The sequence below is a fragment of the Arthroderma uncinatum genome, assembly GCF_011692745.1.
Source record: "Arthroderma uncinatum strain CBS 119779 chromosome Unknown scaffold2, whole genome shotgun sequence".
Taxonomy (NCBI): domain Eukaryota; kingdom Fungi; phylum Ascomycota; class Eurotiomycetes; order Onygenales; family Arthrodermataceae; genus Arthroderma; species Arthroderma uncinatum.
In genome coordinates, this window is record NW_022983864.1 from 1,050,481 (window position 1) to 1,066,959 (window position 16,479).

The 16,479-nt window shown below is 48.9% G+C and overlaps 4 protein-coding genes and 1 non-coding gene across 5 annotated transcripts; 1 reads left to right on the forward strand and 4 right to left on the reverse strand.

Moving 5' to 3' along the window:
• Positions 1–781: 781 nt before the first annotated feature.
• Positions 782–1,270, forward strand: GIQ15_02267 (ribose 5-phosphate isomerase; the record flags this gene model as incomplete). The annotated part of the gene is made up of 1 exon (XM_033549684.1): positions 782–1,270. One exon carries the CDS (start codon positions 782–784, stop codon positions 1,268–1,270), a length of 489 nt encoding a protein of 162 aa, XP_033406845.1.
• A 293-nt stretch (positions 1,271–1,563) lies between these two features.
• Positions 1,564–4,227, reverse strand: GIQ15_02268 (orotate reductase (NADH2); the record flags this gene model as incomplete). The annotated part of the gene is made up of 5 exons (XM_033549685.1): positions 1,564–2,658; positions 2,739–3,185; positions 3,240–3,321; positions 3,501–4,144; positions 4,225–4,227. 5 exons carry the CDS (start codon positions 4,225–4,227, stop codon positions 1,564–1,566), a joined length of 2,271 nt encoding a protein of 756 aa, XP_033406846.1.
• Positions 4,228–4,925: 698 nt separating this feature from the next.
• On the reverse strand, positions 4,926–5,710 carry GIQ15_02269 (uncharacterized protein; the record flags this gene model as incomplete). The annotated part of the gene is made up of 2 exons (XM_033549686.1): positions 4,926–5,530; positions 5,602–5,710. 2 exons carry the CDS (start codon positions 5,708–5,710, stop codon positions 4,926–4,928), a joined length of 714 nt encoding a protein of 237 aa, XP_033406847.1.
• Positions 5,711–7,680: 1,970 nt separating this feature from the next.
• Positions 7,681–7,766, reverse strand: GIQ15_t0013. The gene has a single exon. It is a non-coding gene; the product is annotated as a tRNA-Val (tRNA).
• Positions 7,767–8,802: 1,036 nt separating this feature from the next.
• GIQ15_02270 (uncharacterized protein) lies at positions 8,803–10,991 on the reverse strand (the record flags this gene model as incomplete). Its single annotated transcript, XM_033549687.1, has 2 exons — positions 8,803–10,712; positions 10,787–10,991. 2 exons carry the CDS (start codon positions 10,989–10,991, stop codon positions 8,803–8,805), a joined length of 2,115 nt encoding a protein of 704 aa, XP_033406848.1.
• Between the last annotated feature and the right edge of the window lie 5,488 nt (positions 10,992–16,479).

Below are 16,479 nucleotides of genomic sequence, written 5' to 3' on the forward strand. Positions count from 1 at the left end.
TCCCTGGCGGCCAACTTCCATCGGCGTCGCTCCGGGATAGCAAAACCTTTATCGATAAGCGGTTTACTGGATCCGGTAGTCCGGTGGCTAGCTACCCAGGTAGCTTTAGAGATTCATATAGTTACTCCGTGTAGCTCGAGCATCAAACCATCCATCTAGCACTTTGGGTCTCTGTTTCTGCGGCCTTTATTTTGGGCAAAGGTACGGCGGTTGGGTTGACATTGGGTTCCACGCTTGTCTGCTGGTGGGGGTTTCACCATTCTAGCTGCAACAGCTCATCTCAGGCACATCTTTGCCTCCTAGAGAACCAGGACCCGGCTCATCACGGTATTCACGGTATTTGTCCGGTGGTACAGATTATACAATCATCTGGGATAGCGAGTTATATTCCGTACGCCTTCCGACGACAATGTGAAGGTGGAGATGGATAATCATCAATTCTCCATATAACTCCACCACCTGCACCACCAGGGAACCGGATGTAATTGAGAGAACGGAGCAGACGGCTATTTTCTATGGAGATGACAACGGCCTGTCCCGCGGAATGAGAAGTGAACGCCATCTACATTGCCCCGAGGGTGCCACCGAATCAGATATAAATACAACACGTTCTTCCCTCCGCAATCCACTGTGTGCTTCTGCCCACTTATTTATATGAACGCTGCACATATTAATTACCCCGTCTAATCCACACACACCTCCGCAAGCAAGATCGAACGAAATACCCCATATCAAGATAGAGAATCACCAAATCCAATACTCAAAACAACAAGTCTGAAAGATGGCCGCTTCGCTCCCTCCTCTCCGCCTTGCCGTCGCCTGCGATGATGCTGGCCACTCCTACAAGGAAGCCATCAAAGCTCATCTAGAGAAAAACCCACTCGTCGCTTCGATAACAGATGTTGGTGTCCCTGCTGCAACCGACAAACGGGCATACCCCCATGTTGCCGTCGAGGCCGCCCACTTGATCAAAGAAGGAAAAGTCGACCGTGCTCTTTTGATCTGCGGCACTGGTCTCGGAGTGGCCATTGCTGCAAACAAAGTTGCTGGGATCAGAGCCGTGACCGCTCACGATCCATTCAGCGTTGAGAGGGCCATCTTGAGCAACAACGCACAGGTTTTGTGCTTTGGCCAGAGAGTCATCGGTATCGAGTTGGCGAAGAAGCTGGTGGGAGATTGGTTGACGTATCGGTTCGATGAGTCCAGCGCCAGCGCTGAGAAAGTGAAGTGTATTGGAGAGTATGAGGCCAAGTTTGGGGAATCGAAATAATGGTCCTGTTTATTTTTCTGGATGTTCTTTCAGCCTTCTTCCCTCTTTTTATATCTACTCTTTCCCCTTCGAACACAATTGATAGCCTTCGATCGCCCAAATACCCGAAAACTGCAAGCTAGATTGAGTTGAAGTCCCTATACCTAGCAAGTCCAGCAACACGTATATATCCACACATGTCAAATATTTTTTCCATCGTCCCTTTTTTTTTTTTTTTTTGCTTCTACCCTGCATCTTATCCATGCTCCCGCCCCATGCTCGTGCAGGACGATGTCGTCATAGGTAGAGCAATTTTAAATAGATTTTTTAGCCGCCCTCATCTCTTCCTTCATCCTTGTAATCGTCCCACTGCCACCATATACCAGGCCGGTGTAGAGCATAGCAACATCAGCGCCAGCGTTGATCGCTGCCTGGGCTTGGGCTCCGTTCGTAATACCCCCTGAAGCAAAGATGACTTTTCGAGGTTGGGTAGAGCCAATTGCGGTGTCGACAAGCGGCACACTCTCTTCATCCACGGCGGGAGCTTTGGGGGTGCCGCGTTGATCAAGCTGAGCCCGGTATTTTGCAACCAATGCCACCGTCCCGTCGATTAGTTGCGGCCCGGAGAACCCACCTGTTTCATGGAGTGTGTTTTGCTCCTTGTTAGACATAACATAACCTTTCGGCAATGCTTCAGGTCTTCGGTTGGTAGTGTTTCCAACAATAACCCCATCAACCCCGGCGTTGGTCACAGCGTCACAGATACCGCTTATCTGCTCATCTGAATTCTCATCTGGGCTGACCTTCACCATTACAAATGGCTTAACCTGGCGGTCAGCCCGCTTTGCTGCTTGGACGACACCAGTCAATATCTTCGTTAGTGGTTCGACACGCTGCAGATCTCTCAACCCTGGGGTGTTGGGGCTGGAGACATTCACGACCAGTATATCAGCATATTTCGCCAATCTGTCCACACAGTAGACATAGTCTCCCTTGATAGCCTCGATGTCACCATCAGGGGTCGTTTTGTTCTTTGCAACTTGCACTGCAAGAAGCTTGCCATCCGTTAAACTGCCCGGAGGGACACCAGCCTCCCCGTCAAGGACCCGTTGTTCAGCAGCATCGCCCAAGCCATACCCCGCAGAGTAAGCAAAATCACGAACTCGCTGTTTGAGAAGTAGTGCCATATTATCTGCTCCTTTCGAATTGAGCCCGTACCGATTGATCAACGCGTTCTGGGAAGGTATACGGAACACTCGCGGTCTCGGATTGCCGGCCTGCGGGAGAGGAGTGGTTCCTCCCACCTCAACAATTGCTGGTCCAAGCTCGAATAGCTGGGATGGAATCTCCGCGTCTTTATCAAGCCCACCAGAGATACCAATTGGGTTGCATAGTGTATAGCCAAAGACCTGTTAAAAAGTCCGGTTAGCATAGGGAGGAGTTTATAAGGTCAGTGACAAGCGGAATCGGTTCCAATGAATAGCCTGACCTTGGTAACCAATTTACCATCACCATCGGGATTCCCTCTTTCGCGCGGGTGTAGCCCATATCGGTATAACGTTTTAAGCAGGTCAACTCCAAAATGGTGAGCGTCTTCCGCGTCCGGATACAGCCATCGCAGCATTGGCGGCACTAGCCATTGATGTACTCCTGCCCTTGTATCAGTGACGTAAATATACCCAACACCTAACCCAAGTGCGAGGAAGGTAGTCCAAACTACCCCTCCAGATCTTCGCTTCGGCTTTGTTGCGTTTATCGCCGCGTTCGCTGCAGATTCACTCGTGGTAGATGCCTTTCTGGAGCTCAACCGTAGATGAGACCGAGCTAGAGGATAGCTTCTTAGTACCTGGGACCGCGCGCAGGAGCACGCAGAGATGACGCGGGATCCGACCATTGGGTCGAACCGCAATTGCTTCGGAATCATGTTGACTGCCAACTATCACGCTATCAGAAACCGACACTGCTCAATCTATTAGTAGAGAGAACGTACGGAGGAGAGAGGTTCATTGGTTGCGGTTGAATATCGAGCTCGAGCTGCCGCGAAGTGCGCAAAGTACATGTGCATCACGTGTCTATAACCCACGTGATATAACAGGTTTACCTAGGCAGGTAGTACTCGGAGACAGGTAAGAATTTGTGTAGTTTGATATAATATAAACATCTCGGATGAAATGAATAGTGGTAGCCGATTCATGCATAAGTAGTGGCCTATCAGAAATCTAGTTCTGCTAATCCTTCTCCTTCAACATACGCTAGACCATAGCATTCCCTCCTCACAGCATCTAGAACTTCCCGGTCACCGGTCGTCAGCTTCTTCAGGTATTCCTCCAAGATGTAGATGTTATCAGTCCACATCTGGGCTTCCTGTTTCCATCTTGTAATATCAGCCTCCTTTTGCGCAATAGAACCAGCCCCATCGCCCTGAACACGCTTCTTGATCTCAGCTTCTAGACGAGCAATTTCCATTTCCAGCTGGTCTTTCTTCATGGCCAACGCCATCCTTTCCCTTTCGTTTTCCTCTCTAGACCCGTTCTGGTTTCTTTCCTCTTCAAGGCGCTGCTCTTCTTGAATAATGCTGATCTTGGCTTCCAATTCTCCCGTAGATTTCTGTATTTTTTCTGCTTCTTTAGCTAAGCCGTCTATCACTTGCTCACGGGCTTTCTTCTCTTCGCCACCCCAAGCCCAATACCAGTTCCCACTCCCAATCTTCTCGACGTGGAGTTGGCCTTCATCGGTCAATGCTTGGATGTGGTCCTTTACTTGCATACCGTTGATCGATGCGACAGGCGGAAGCGTTTTTTCTAAGTCTTTGAGGGTGTGGCATGTTCGTGTTGCTCGAAGATAGGCTAAGATACGGCGTTGCTTCTCTGCAGCAGATATTCCAGCTTTTGGTGCCTAGTAATCCGATATTAGAAAACGCGTTTAATCCAAATGCTCAACAAGTGATTCCTCGGAGAGCACATAGAAGGACTAACCATATTTGCTCGTTCTGGAGACAGCACTTTAAACCGAGTGGGGATAACGAAGATAATCACAGTAACCAGGTCCAGGCTTGGTCGAGAATAATTCGTGTTTGGCAGAGAAATAATGTCGAGGTCCCATTTTCTTGACGGGGCAAAGGCGGAACGCGGACACAGTTCTGCCCTAATTCTCTTCCATATCAGGACAACCTTATATGGACAACACTGGAATCCTTTCCCATATTATAAGTTTATAACTCGTCTCATTACTCTAGGAATGATAGGTATGCTACCAGTGGGGTCAGGTTATTCGGGCTCAAAGTGATCTGAGGGTATTCTAGGTTATCCTTCGCGTGTGTGATAGCATCCAACTAACAGTCTACCACGTAGAAAGGGTATAAAAGGCGTTTTGGAATCTCTGGGCGTAAAGAAACAGACAGTGGCCAGGGACACTTCACCATGCCGGGTCGTATAAGGACAGGTCGTCCATAACCAAGCCTTACACACGGTCATGATGCCTGGCGGGTATCTATAGATCCTCGAGCACTTGCCATTAATTCTGTTGCTGCCAATCGCGGGCTCCCCCTTATCCTAAATGAACAGGTGTCCTTGGACACTTGACATAAGATACCACGCGCGAACAGGTAGACTTCTACATCAGTGGCTAGACGTAGTGTAAATGGGTTTGTCGTCGCGACTCTTGTCGAATATCAAGATCAAGGCGCCGGTATCTCGGAACTAGATCTCTTGATTGGCACGCTATTCAACCGTCGTCTTTTCTTACGTCCGTGTTGAGGTGCTAGTCCATCATCGAAGCCACTGCTGCTATATGCCTCGACTTTTGGCCGCGTGCTAATGGCCGAAACCGAAGTTTGACGAGATCTCACAGTAGATACTTCCACTGTTGACTCGGAATCACTGACATCGCTGACCTCCTCGCCTTCCACAAGAACCATATCTCCTGTCTCCTCAAGGGCCTCTACGGCAGCCTCTTCAAGCAAGAAACCAAGTGCTATCAGTGCAGTTTTATCCATGCTGCGCCAAGTCGATTGGCCGTGGTCGACCGTTCCATTGCCATAAAAGTCAGAAGCATATGTGTGAATAGCCTTTAGCAAGTCAGAGTCCGGCAAAGGTTGATCCTCGGGAATGTCTTCGTTGGCAAAATAGAAATCATTTTCCATATATCTTATAGAGGCATTTTGTCTCCGAAATAAGACCTCTTCTGGAGCCACAGCTGGGAATATCCGTGTTGACGAGGTACCGCGGTAGTCGTTCGCGAGGGACGAGGATTTATTCTGAGACCTATTACTTGAGATACGCCCTACAAAAATTTACAGGTTAGTTAAGACCAATTATGCTTGTTTCGGGGAATATCAAAGCGGCGTAAATTACCTGCAACGGCATCATAAACGTTTGCATGTCGATATTTCGGCCCCCTACTCGGTTTAACATCTTCGATCCCCTCTGTTTTCGGTGACTCGCCGTCCATTTTTCTATCCATGGCGGCTGGACTGTAGTTGGTGATTGCATGGTCGAAATATCTATGGAAGTTTCCCAGACTGCCAGAAATAGCGCCAAGACGGCTTAGTAATAATCAACATCATCGCTCGTCTTGAGCCGCATCCTGGACATCAACGTCAGCTAACCTGGGATAGCTGGCATAATCTAATGAATGAATTCGTATATCTTTAATAGATCTCAAGGATCTATATATCCTTCCACATTCCACGTTGCACAATGTGCTCGTCTTGTCCATGCCCTCGCGCCCGCGCCAGGAATCCGCTTCTCGTCTAGCAAACAACATGCAGCTCAATCAACATCCACAGATCCAGCTGAAAGTATACCCGATATATATCCTTCAGAATTGAATGCTGATGAGGTCTGGGCACATAAAGCCGGGGTGAATGTTTTGGCCATCGACCAGTATGAGAAACGCTAGTATGTTGAACCTTGATTCTCGATGTATGGATTTTTGAAGCGTACAATATGAAGGCGAACATATGTTCAACTTGTGGCTAAAAATTGCGGCAACAGTATGATCTCGGGTGGCGCAGATGCTTCTATTCATATATGGGATTTAGAGGGCAGAGGGACTGAATTAAGTTACCTGCATAAACCCGTCGCTTCTGTCTCCAAGTATACTCCGCCCAACCTACCAGCCGGTACATTCCAACCCGACTTATTATAAGTGTATTATAGACAAACGAATTCTTCGACTCATACTCATGCGCTTACATCTCTTTCAATATACCCATTCGACCCTACCCCGTCAACAATCCTTAGTACCTCCCACGACACTACACTTAAACTGTCCAGCCTGGGAGAATCAGAGATCACTCCAGTCCACACATTCAACCTCCACTCAACACCATATTCTCACTCACTATCAGCGCACCAAGCATCTCATCTTCTTATTGGAGTTGGGACATCTGATAGCGCTGTACGACTGCTAGACCTACGATCTGGGCTTTCAACCCATGCTCTCCCAGCCCACACAGCGGCTGTTGTTTCCGTCGCGTGGGCGCCTCACAACCCCCATCTGATTGCGTCAGCATCAAAAGACAATCGAGTAATTATTTTTGATGTCCGACGGAGCGGTCGCAATGCAGCAATTGCTTCCCTTGATATGGATGACGCAGTTGGTGTCTTACCATCTCGAGATCTTGACAGTTCTCAAACCAGGAAGCCATATCATTCCAGCTCCCGTGCCCATAATGGCACAGTGACTGGAGTTCGATGGACACTGAATGGTAGCCATCTACTAAGTACTGGTCAAGATTCGAGGATTCGTGTATGGGACGCTTCAACTGGCGCTAACACACTGGTTCATTTTGGCCCCCGCATTCGCAATAGCGCCTCCCTACATCTTGCTGAGCGGGCTCCTCTTATTCTCCCTGAAAACAACAACGCTGGAACGCTTTTACCAGGCCATGAAGTGCTTCTTTGGCCGAATTATAACGACCAAGATGGCAGAGGGGAAATTTTTATGTTTGAAATTCGCGATGGCACTTTTATTAAACAACTGCGTGTTCCTGGCTTAATAAATAGGGAAAAGTTACGGGGAAGACCCACGGCGCTGAGCGCTGCGAGGATTAATGCCCTTGCTTGGAGGGGGAATGGTGCTTCTGGAGAAGGGATGGAGTTATTTTCAGCTCACGGGGATGGCACCATTAGAGCGTGGACTTCCCGGACCCAGGAAGACGAAGAGCTGGAGGCGGAATCAAAAGAGAATGAGCAAGAGGAAAAGAAACGAAAAAGAGATGTCCTTGATGAGTTGTATCGAGGCCTGATGCAGCCTGGCATCACCTTCACTTAGAACAGCCTGGCCTTGGATACTCCTAATATTGGACGAAAAAAATCGCAGAGGGTCGAAGAATCAGGATAGTCATGTATCTATGTTTCATATAACTCTTTTGATCCATTCGAGATAATATGTAGGAGGTTGAGAAAAAAATAAAAAAATATTGTAAATGATGATCGACGCAGGGATCGAACCTGCGATTTTCCGCGAAACTTTATTTGTAAAGCGGACGCCTTAACCACTGGGCCAGTCGATCCACATGTTAACTGGAATTCAGAATCTCGCTTCATAGACCCAGGAGGAGATTAGTAATCCTATATCAGACTTAACCCCCTATTTTACTGCCTTGCCCCCACCTATATCTATTAAGGTGGTAAGGCTCACTGCATTGTACAACATTTCTTCCATGCAATTTCCCGTTATAGCTGATAGATCGTTGCATTAATGGTGAAGTCTATAAGGCAACATAGCCAGGGTGTAGCGCTGGCTCAAGCTCGAGAACGTGCATAGGCATCGCGTCACCAGCAACGACGAAGTAGTGAAAGAACAAGGCAACATGAAACAAGGCTTACGTGGAAGAATTATGAATTTAACAACTTTTTTTCTTTTATTTGTTTGCCGTTGGAGGCTTGAGTTAACTAACTAATTGTAAGCTGAGTGAGTATAAGGGGGAGTTAGCCCTCCTCGCCCTTGCATATGTTCCAAACCCACATATGTCTATCCCTAGTAGCCAGATGATGCATGAAAGTATCTCAGCTTAAAATTACATTGAGTCATAGGTGAAGTAAGCAGGCGGCAGATGTCACAGGGCGAAAAGAAAAGACGGTGCTCCACTTCCTTCCTTGAAGTGTGCCCATCGGGATGCAGGGCAAAGCAGAATAGGGGGCGATCAGTCGGGCCCCCAAAGTATAGAGTGAAGCCCTGCATATCGGAAACAGCCCCCAGGTTTATGCAGTTTGAGGCTTAGCCGCCCATGGAGTCGTAAAAAGAGGGTTTCAAACGCTAAAGGTAAATCTTTCCAGACCGTTGCTGGGTCGCGAAGGAGTTGCTAAAGCTAAAAAGGGGTATATTGAATAAAAATTATGTATATAGAAGGATCCATCATAATGCCTTCTGTTGGGTTGAAGCGTCGCTAGCCCAGATCTACTGGGCGGTCCAATATCGCTGTAAATGATCGTAAAAAGGAGTACCGGCTCCTCTGCCTAGCGAGAGTGTCAAACTCCCGCGAGGCTAATTATCGTAATACATCGTCTCGTTTTCAGTATCGGTGTATCAGTTCAGTCAAAGTAGAATCAGATAAGGAGGAAATCCCAGCCGTTTTGTTGCATAATATCTCGCCAGTGAACAATCCGGTTCGTTAGCTGTGCGTGCTCCCCGTTCAGTGGTGGGGAGGAAGCCGGTGGTTGTTGCGCTTCCGCGATAGCCCTTGCGTCTGCAACGCGCCATACTTCTCGGAGTAAACACACCATGCGGCCAAAGCTACCCAATTCTGCCTGTTCGCCAATCTGCTCGATCCGCTTGCTAAGGGCACCACGGAATGTGCTGCCGGGAGTTGAAAGCGAGCCGCAGATAAGGAGAGGCCAAACAATGGAGCTATCAAAGCCTTCTGGTCCGCTAGGGATGAGGTCAAGTAGTTCGGCAGCGTGGGAGATTAGGCTAACGGTGCCTGGCTCATCGCGCTGGGCTCCGGGTACAAGGCTGCAGAGATAAATTCGGGCGGCAACGCGGAATAGTGCAGTAATGTTCTTTGCGAGTTGCTGTGGCTGCAAGACCCCGTCTTCGGAGAATGGCTTTACCAGCGATCCTGGTGGCGGTTCGGTGTGGTCGAGCTGTTGCGCAAGGTTGGTGACGTGGCCGCACAGGCTGGAGTGGTCAGTTCGGCCCTCAATGCAGAGATTATCAAGGCATGATATTTCTGCAATCAAGTACATCACTCGATCCTCGCATCCCATGAGCTCGGACAATCCAGCGCTAGATCCGCCAAAGAGCTTGGTCCTGTAGGTATGTGCAAACTGTGGCATCTGACCAAGCATCGTCGACCCCAAAATATCGATCCAAGCAGCTAGGCTCATGCTGAATGGTGGGTGAACTGTTCCGTGATCAGATTCTAGGAGGCGATGTGGAAGGTCTAGCTTGTGGATCAAACCGGTGGCTGCTTGGAAATGCTGGTGCCATGGGACGTCAGGTAGAGAATCGTTCGCGCGGCCGACGGCACATTGGAAGAAAGCCATGCTGAGAGTTGCCTCAAGTATCTGAAGGTGGTCAGTGTCCTGGTTGAGAGATGAGCAAAGTTCTGAAACTGCTTGGTAGCGGTGCTTGAGAATATCGGTGTCAACGAGGTCCCCACAGACTTGCTGTGTTGACTTCAGGTGAACGGCCGCGATACTTAGACAGCAGTGCAGGTAACATTTGTTCGATTCGATTGCTGGAAGTATGACATCGGTGAAGACGCCTCCTCGTTTCCTTGTCTCCAGGATAGGAAATATTTTGCTGGCAACATGTTCGAAAAAGTGATCTAGCAGATGACGGTCGGCATCTTCAACCTGGATGGAGGGAACGCCAGAAGGTCCGTGAGAAAACTCGAAGCAGTTATGCTCTGGGAGGCCCTTGGGTTCGAAAACGTCGTGTTGCGCCCAATCGTCCTCCACAAAGGAAGGTAGCATAGTATGAGCAAGTGGAGGCTGGAACGTGTTGAAAGTCGACGTTGACGAGTCCCGTCGAGTTGGAATGTCATTAATGTACAGTTCGCTCTCAGTTTTGACATCAACTTCGTACGGTGTGGGAGCAGACCAGTAACCAGTAGAATCCAAGTGCGACGCTGGATCTTGAGGAGCATATGGGTCGTAGAGATCTTGAATGTGAACGTGGCTAGACTCCCCCTCAAAACAGTACGGGGGCTCCAAAGAGGTATCTCGAGTTTGTACCATGGTCTCCGGGTACGCCTCAGGGGTCGGGGCCGAATGAGAAAGGCTAGGAGGACTGTAAGTGCAGCAAGTTTGGCGAGGGCACGGAACGGTCTTTTCATTCATCTTGGTACTCTTGATGAGATCCTTGATGTACTCCTTTTGCGACTTTCTCTGTTCGCTGTTTCCCCACCACATTGGTCGCTCGTATTCACACCTTAGCTTGAGGTTCTTGCAAGCTCGACATGCGGGATGACCTTCGTCGCACTTCTTGCGTCGCAGGCGGCATGTGAAGCAACCTGTGTTTACATGTTAGTATGCAGGTACCAACTCCTGTTGGGCACGCGGGGAGGAAGAAGTAGATTCTACATACCAGAGCGGGATCTTCGATGTAGCTTCTCTGATTTCTTGACACCGGTGTTTCCCTGGGTTGTTGAACTAGACGATGACCTTCCTGTAGACTTGCGCGAGGACTTCTTCGAGGACTTGGAGGCTGGCTTGACGGGCTCTATAGAGCTGGCCATGTCTGGGGACGAAACTGAGGGTTTGGGGGACGGGGCGATGGTAGCGAAAGACATTTTTTGAACGGCGACGGTTAGCTTTAAGAGTAAATTGGTAGCAACGAGAAGAAGACGACTTGTGTCCCTGGTAGATAAGTCGAGGATGTGTCACTAAAGGGAGAGTATTAGATAACCTCTAAACCTGACCGGCAGGGAGATTGATCGAAAAGAATGTGTTAGCGACAGAGGACAGGTGAAGCCTTGACGAACAAAAGGGATTAATTATGTTCGTTAAAAAGATTATGCTCCGGGCAGGATTAGTTTAATAACGATATTGAGATGCGCTAACTCGCCGGATGGGTGTTTCTATTTTTGAACCATTCGAAGATAGGGTGCTGGGAGATCCGAACTCAAATGGGAGCTAAGAAGCAAATAGTCCACTACGGGAGCTCAAGGGTTATGCAAGGAAGGCAGCTTGGCAAGACTGACTGGCCAGTCCTATTTTTGCGAGCCGCCCTGGTCGAATTTAGTTGCGCACAAGCATGCTGCTGACCAGGGTATTATGGATCGAAGGGTGCAGCGGGGGTGTTGCAGCATGGAGGTGTGAGATAGCATCGGATAGGCTGGAGGGCATGATGTATCCGCATGGGGTGTGCAGCTAAGGAAGTATCTCCATTTGGTCTCCAGCAAATCAGAGGCTCGAAGTGCTGTCCTTGCAAGATGCTCTTCAATGTCGACCATTCCTACTTTGGGTAGTACTTAGCGTAGGATATCACAGGCAAGTCATGTATACCGACAAACCAGTGGCAACGGGTAAATAGGTCGGTTTCTTTTTATTTCTGGCCACCCAGATGGTCGAAGCAAGCAATTAATCTCCTATCTCGGTTAGATTCTCAACAGTTGACTCCCTAGGACCTAAAGAGGGAAGGGATTGCGGCACCTGGGTCAGATCTCTCCAAGTACGATAGCGATGTACCCTGTGGGTTCGGGGTGGCATTTTGGGACGAACTGGCCGGGGTGTCCAGCGACATGCTCGTTGACTGTACGGGGTACATTGTAGGAGGCAACTCGTATATGGAGGCCGAGTAGAACCAGACCAGATCCGTCTGTTGCCATTCCAACCAGGCACACTTTGAAAGGGTCGTACATCTCAGGGTGCAGCCTCAGCATGAACCCCTTGACAACGCCATGGCCGCCAAGGAAAAGTAATTAATGGTCCTTTTTCCCTTCCATGGAATTAATTCAGCGGCGGGGGCCAACCGAGTGCGAGCAGTTCGATAACGAGAAGAGGTTGGTCGACATAGAGTGCGCCAAGCTTCGGGATAGTGGGATGTCATTCGATCGCCGAAAAGCTGGAGTTCCACTCCTCCCGCTACTCCCCCTAAGGAAGTATAGTATAGGCCTCTGCGGTGGTTGGGGTGACATGCATAGCGATGATTCAGGATCGTGGTAGGAAGGTGGATGTGATGTGTGTGGAGCGTCCGGGATGCTCATGCACGACGAAGAGGTGACAAAAGGCAGATCACGCGTCGGGCCAGGTATCGAGTACATGATATCACTCGACGGCTCAGGCTTCAACTCCACCAGAACTCCGAGATGGCCGGTCACTGTGACTCGCGGGGCCTGCTTGGCGGGCGATGTGACGACGCCGTTGGACTTGCATATTTCACACCTGACCAGCCAATGGCGCAGGCCTGATGCCGAGGTGTCGATGCTCCCCGCGAAGATGCATCCCGCTAGTGGGAGGCCTGGTGATCGTGGTCGCAAAACCTGGATGTTTACTCAGGGATGGAAGCCATAATTAGCAACAATTATGTTTAATTATAGAACGGCTAATTGAAGGTAAATTAACTCCTAATTTTTAAGGTTCGGTTAGGGCTTTACCTACGTTTCTATTTATAAATGGCAGCTAATTAACTCGAGTTAACAAGAGAAATACGGGTTAATTAGCTCCCTCCACATGACCTGCTTTTTCTTCCTTTCTTGCCTTTCTTCCTTCCCGAGACGAGAAGATCAAGCGAGCAAAGTTCCCCTGTCACACGGTAGACAGTAAACGGGGGGACCGCCAACCCGGCCGAGATGGAGTCTCTTTGCTTGGGCCGCCTTCCAGCCTCCGAGTTCGTTCCTCATCCATGAGTAATCAACCTGTCTTCGCTTACGATATCCCGTCTCTCCAGCAAGGCACATTCCTATCTGGGCGGGCTCCTATGGTTGATGGATGGCGAATTTACCTGCAATTGGCGAGTTGGCATGTACGTACACTTACTCATATAGTACCCCTTTCGTCTTACCACTCCTATCCTGAGTGGCCAGCCATCATACCATCTAGGGAGCCATCAAGTTCGGTCCCTGACAAAGATAACATATATGCATACCCAATCCGACTGCAGGGTTAAGCCCTTGTGCCTCAGTTCCAGGACAGGTCAGTTCCTCGTTTCTGCGTCTCTGAATCAGCATCACTTTCCGGACGTGTGCGTTGAATAAGAGACTTTTGTGAGAAAGTCCTGAATATCAATCAATTTCCACCCGAGTCGGATGTGAACAGCAAACACTGTCCAGTGATCTAATATATTCTATATATTCTCTGGAGAGAAGGTTTTTTAAGAACCCGCTGCCCAGGATTGTCGGTATTTCGGAAGATTATATGGCGAGTCCTATACCATACACCGCCAAATGCCTGGACGTAATCGTGATATGTCGGATCGCACCCTGTTCCCCGGTGTCCAGAGAGAGACATACATTCTTATAGCCATGGTACTCGAGTTATATACATCCATTATATACTTTGAGGTATCCAGTGTAAAAATTTTTTGGGATGCATCCGTTAATCCTCGTTGTCGATGCGGGTACCCGCGTTGCCGGAAACAGGACCCTATTCCCCAGAAACCCTTATGGATGTGACATATTCCGTATGTCATGATGACATGCATATGATATGATGGCGCTTTCGAGATAAAGCTACATCTAGACGTCAGAACATGTTACAGACGTCTCACGATCTGAATTTGAGGAATGCTGATTCTCAGATTACACATGTTACACTCTGTCGCGCCTTGAAGCCTCGGGAGAGAACTGCCAGCTGTACGGAGTAACTGCAGCTCGAATAAGCAATTGAGTTCTGGCCATGACATGATATGTGTAATTGGAGCCGGGCAGGGAAGCAGTGGGTTTCTCCATCTGCTGTCCTTTTAGCCGTTAAGCATATCTCACCTTATTTCTGGCCACTCCACTAATACGTCACAATGTCACTCGAGGCAATCACAGTCCTCCCATCTACATGACAAGAGGACGAGTACGGTTTTTATTCTTGAGTGGAGATCTTTGACTGAGCACTACACCAAGTCTGTGAAAGGATTCATATTATCAACCCTATAAGCCACTCGCTTTGACCAAATTGCTCCATATTCAAGAGTATTACTTCGTGCCACGATTATAACATCAGTCATGCTCATATTTCTAGGTATTATCGCGCAGAAATATCAGCGAGTGATAAACTCTCTGTGCGTCACAAAATGGGCAATGAAGCACAGTCCCAGCATCATGCACTATCCCTAGACACTGCAGCTGCCAGCATATCTTAATGTGCCGCATATATATGCCTCAAGCAAGCATATTCAGCGTACTAATAGGGCAGCTGTAGCTCCCTAATGCCTCTCAAGGTGCAATACATTGCATCAACTCCCAGTCTGGCGGCGAAATCTGCAATATCCCGCAATTTACGCCTGCAGGCGTAGGCTCCAGCTGTGATCACTAAACATCCCTGAGCTAAGAAGTAGAATGAAATACAAGTTGCCTCATTCTCTTATTTCCCTTCTGTCTGCTGCGGTTACATATGCAGTCCACATGGTTCGTACTGCGTGATGGAGAGCCTTCTCAACCCACGTCATAAGCGCCTCGTGTATCGTTCCCCCTTGATCCTTTTCCCGTCTCCGGAGGCTTCAACGGCGAGTGTAGAGGCATCATGTCACCTGAGCGGTTTCACCACAGCTTACACTGTCATGCTGTGGCAAATATCCGCTACAGATTGTCCAAGGGTGTGAGAGCGATAACCAAGCTATCGGAATCCAATTGCTGCCTTGGGCCTGGTGAGGTTTTTCTATGCAAGCAGAGCGTTGGACTCTCTGTGATCAGCAGGCCATTCCTACAGACGCCACTTACTTCACCAGCAGCAGGAGCTTGCGGTATCGCTCGCTCTCACCGCGTATTACGCGGTACACACTAACTACCGAGTATCGCATACTTCCCGCATCCAAAGTTAAACTCCGACGGTTGTATTCAAATGTTTTCCACACAAATCTTCGTTCCGTGTTAATTATGCGTGTTAAGGCTGTTGGCTAATATCTTTAAACGGAAAGAGGAATCTCTTCTACAGGCGATGGATAGTCTTATGAGACATCCAACATTTGTGAGGCGCATGGATGATATATTTAGCTCGACCCATGAGCTGGTTTGCGCTTCACGGAGCAGCTCTTCAACCAACTTCAAGGATGATCTCTTGAACAGGGAATCATGCCAAACATGTCTAACAAATATAAGAGACATACATACGGCGTCTACCAGCACTGCCCGGAGCGTTGCCAGGTTTACGTAGATCGGAAGCAGGCGAAGCTATAGCAGAAACACAACAGCCTTAACACACCAGCGAATGTGACGATGAAGAAACGACTGATCCTAAGCACACCAGATGCCCCAGCAACGAGGCTAGCATGCGTCATTCTTGCCCGAAAGGGATATCAATAGGGAATGGAAACCTGTACGCGAAATAAATTTCGAATAGCGCCCTTCTCTCCGGCCTCCGGCCTCTGGCTGTCTGTCGTCCTAGGGTGTCCTTGCCCGTAGCAATGCCCGAGTCCATCTAGCAGTTGTACCATGCTAGACATGTATACAGAGGAAGACGCATCTATGTGCTGGCGCCGCTTGCCGACGCACCCAGCAGAATAGCGTTCAGTCAGGGAGAGGGGGGAATGCAGCGACAATTTATATTCTGCATATTGCCTATGATATTGAGGACAATACGGCGTACGACAGCAGATCTACTACTTAACGACGGAAAAGTAACTTCCTGGGCGCATTGATTTTCGCGCTGGAGAAAGTGTATACAAGGAAAAAGCAAGCCGTACGGGAGTATCAGAAAGGAAGAAGCAGAAAAATGTTGCCCGAGTAACCGCCTGCAACGAACCTAGCAGCGACCAGTAAGGTACATTCTGCAGGCCAACAACTGTGAACAAAGGATAATGCCTGCAAGATCGGACTGATTGGACTGATATATTACCCTTAGGCCCATACTTCCGCCAGTACAGCAAAACTAATAATAATTAATGCACCATTCCTGCATATTACATACCTTGAGATGCACGTTCCCGTGCCAAAACCGCTGCCAGGCAAGACGCTGCGATTAGTCAAGATGTATATTTGGCTTTTTCGCTGAAGGATACGGCAATGCACGATAACAGCGAGCAAATTATATACCTCGTCGAGGGAGATTTTGTTCATGCGGCCGTCGGGCCCCCACCGCCCGCTCGCAGCGCCAGGATCACGATCGCCGGCGTCATCGACAAGATGATAG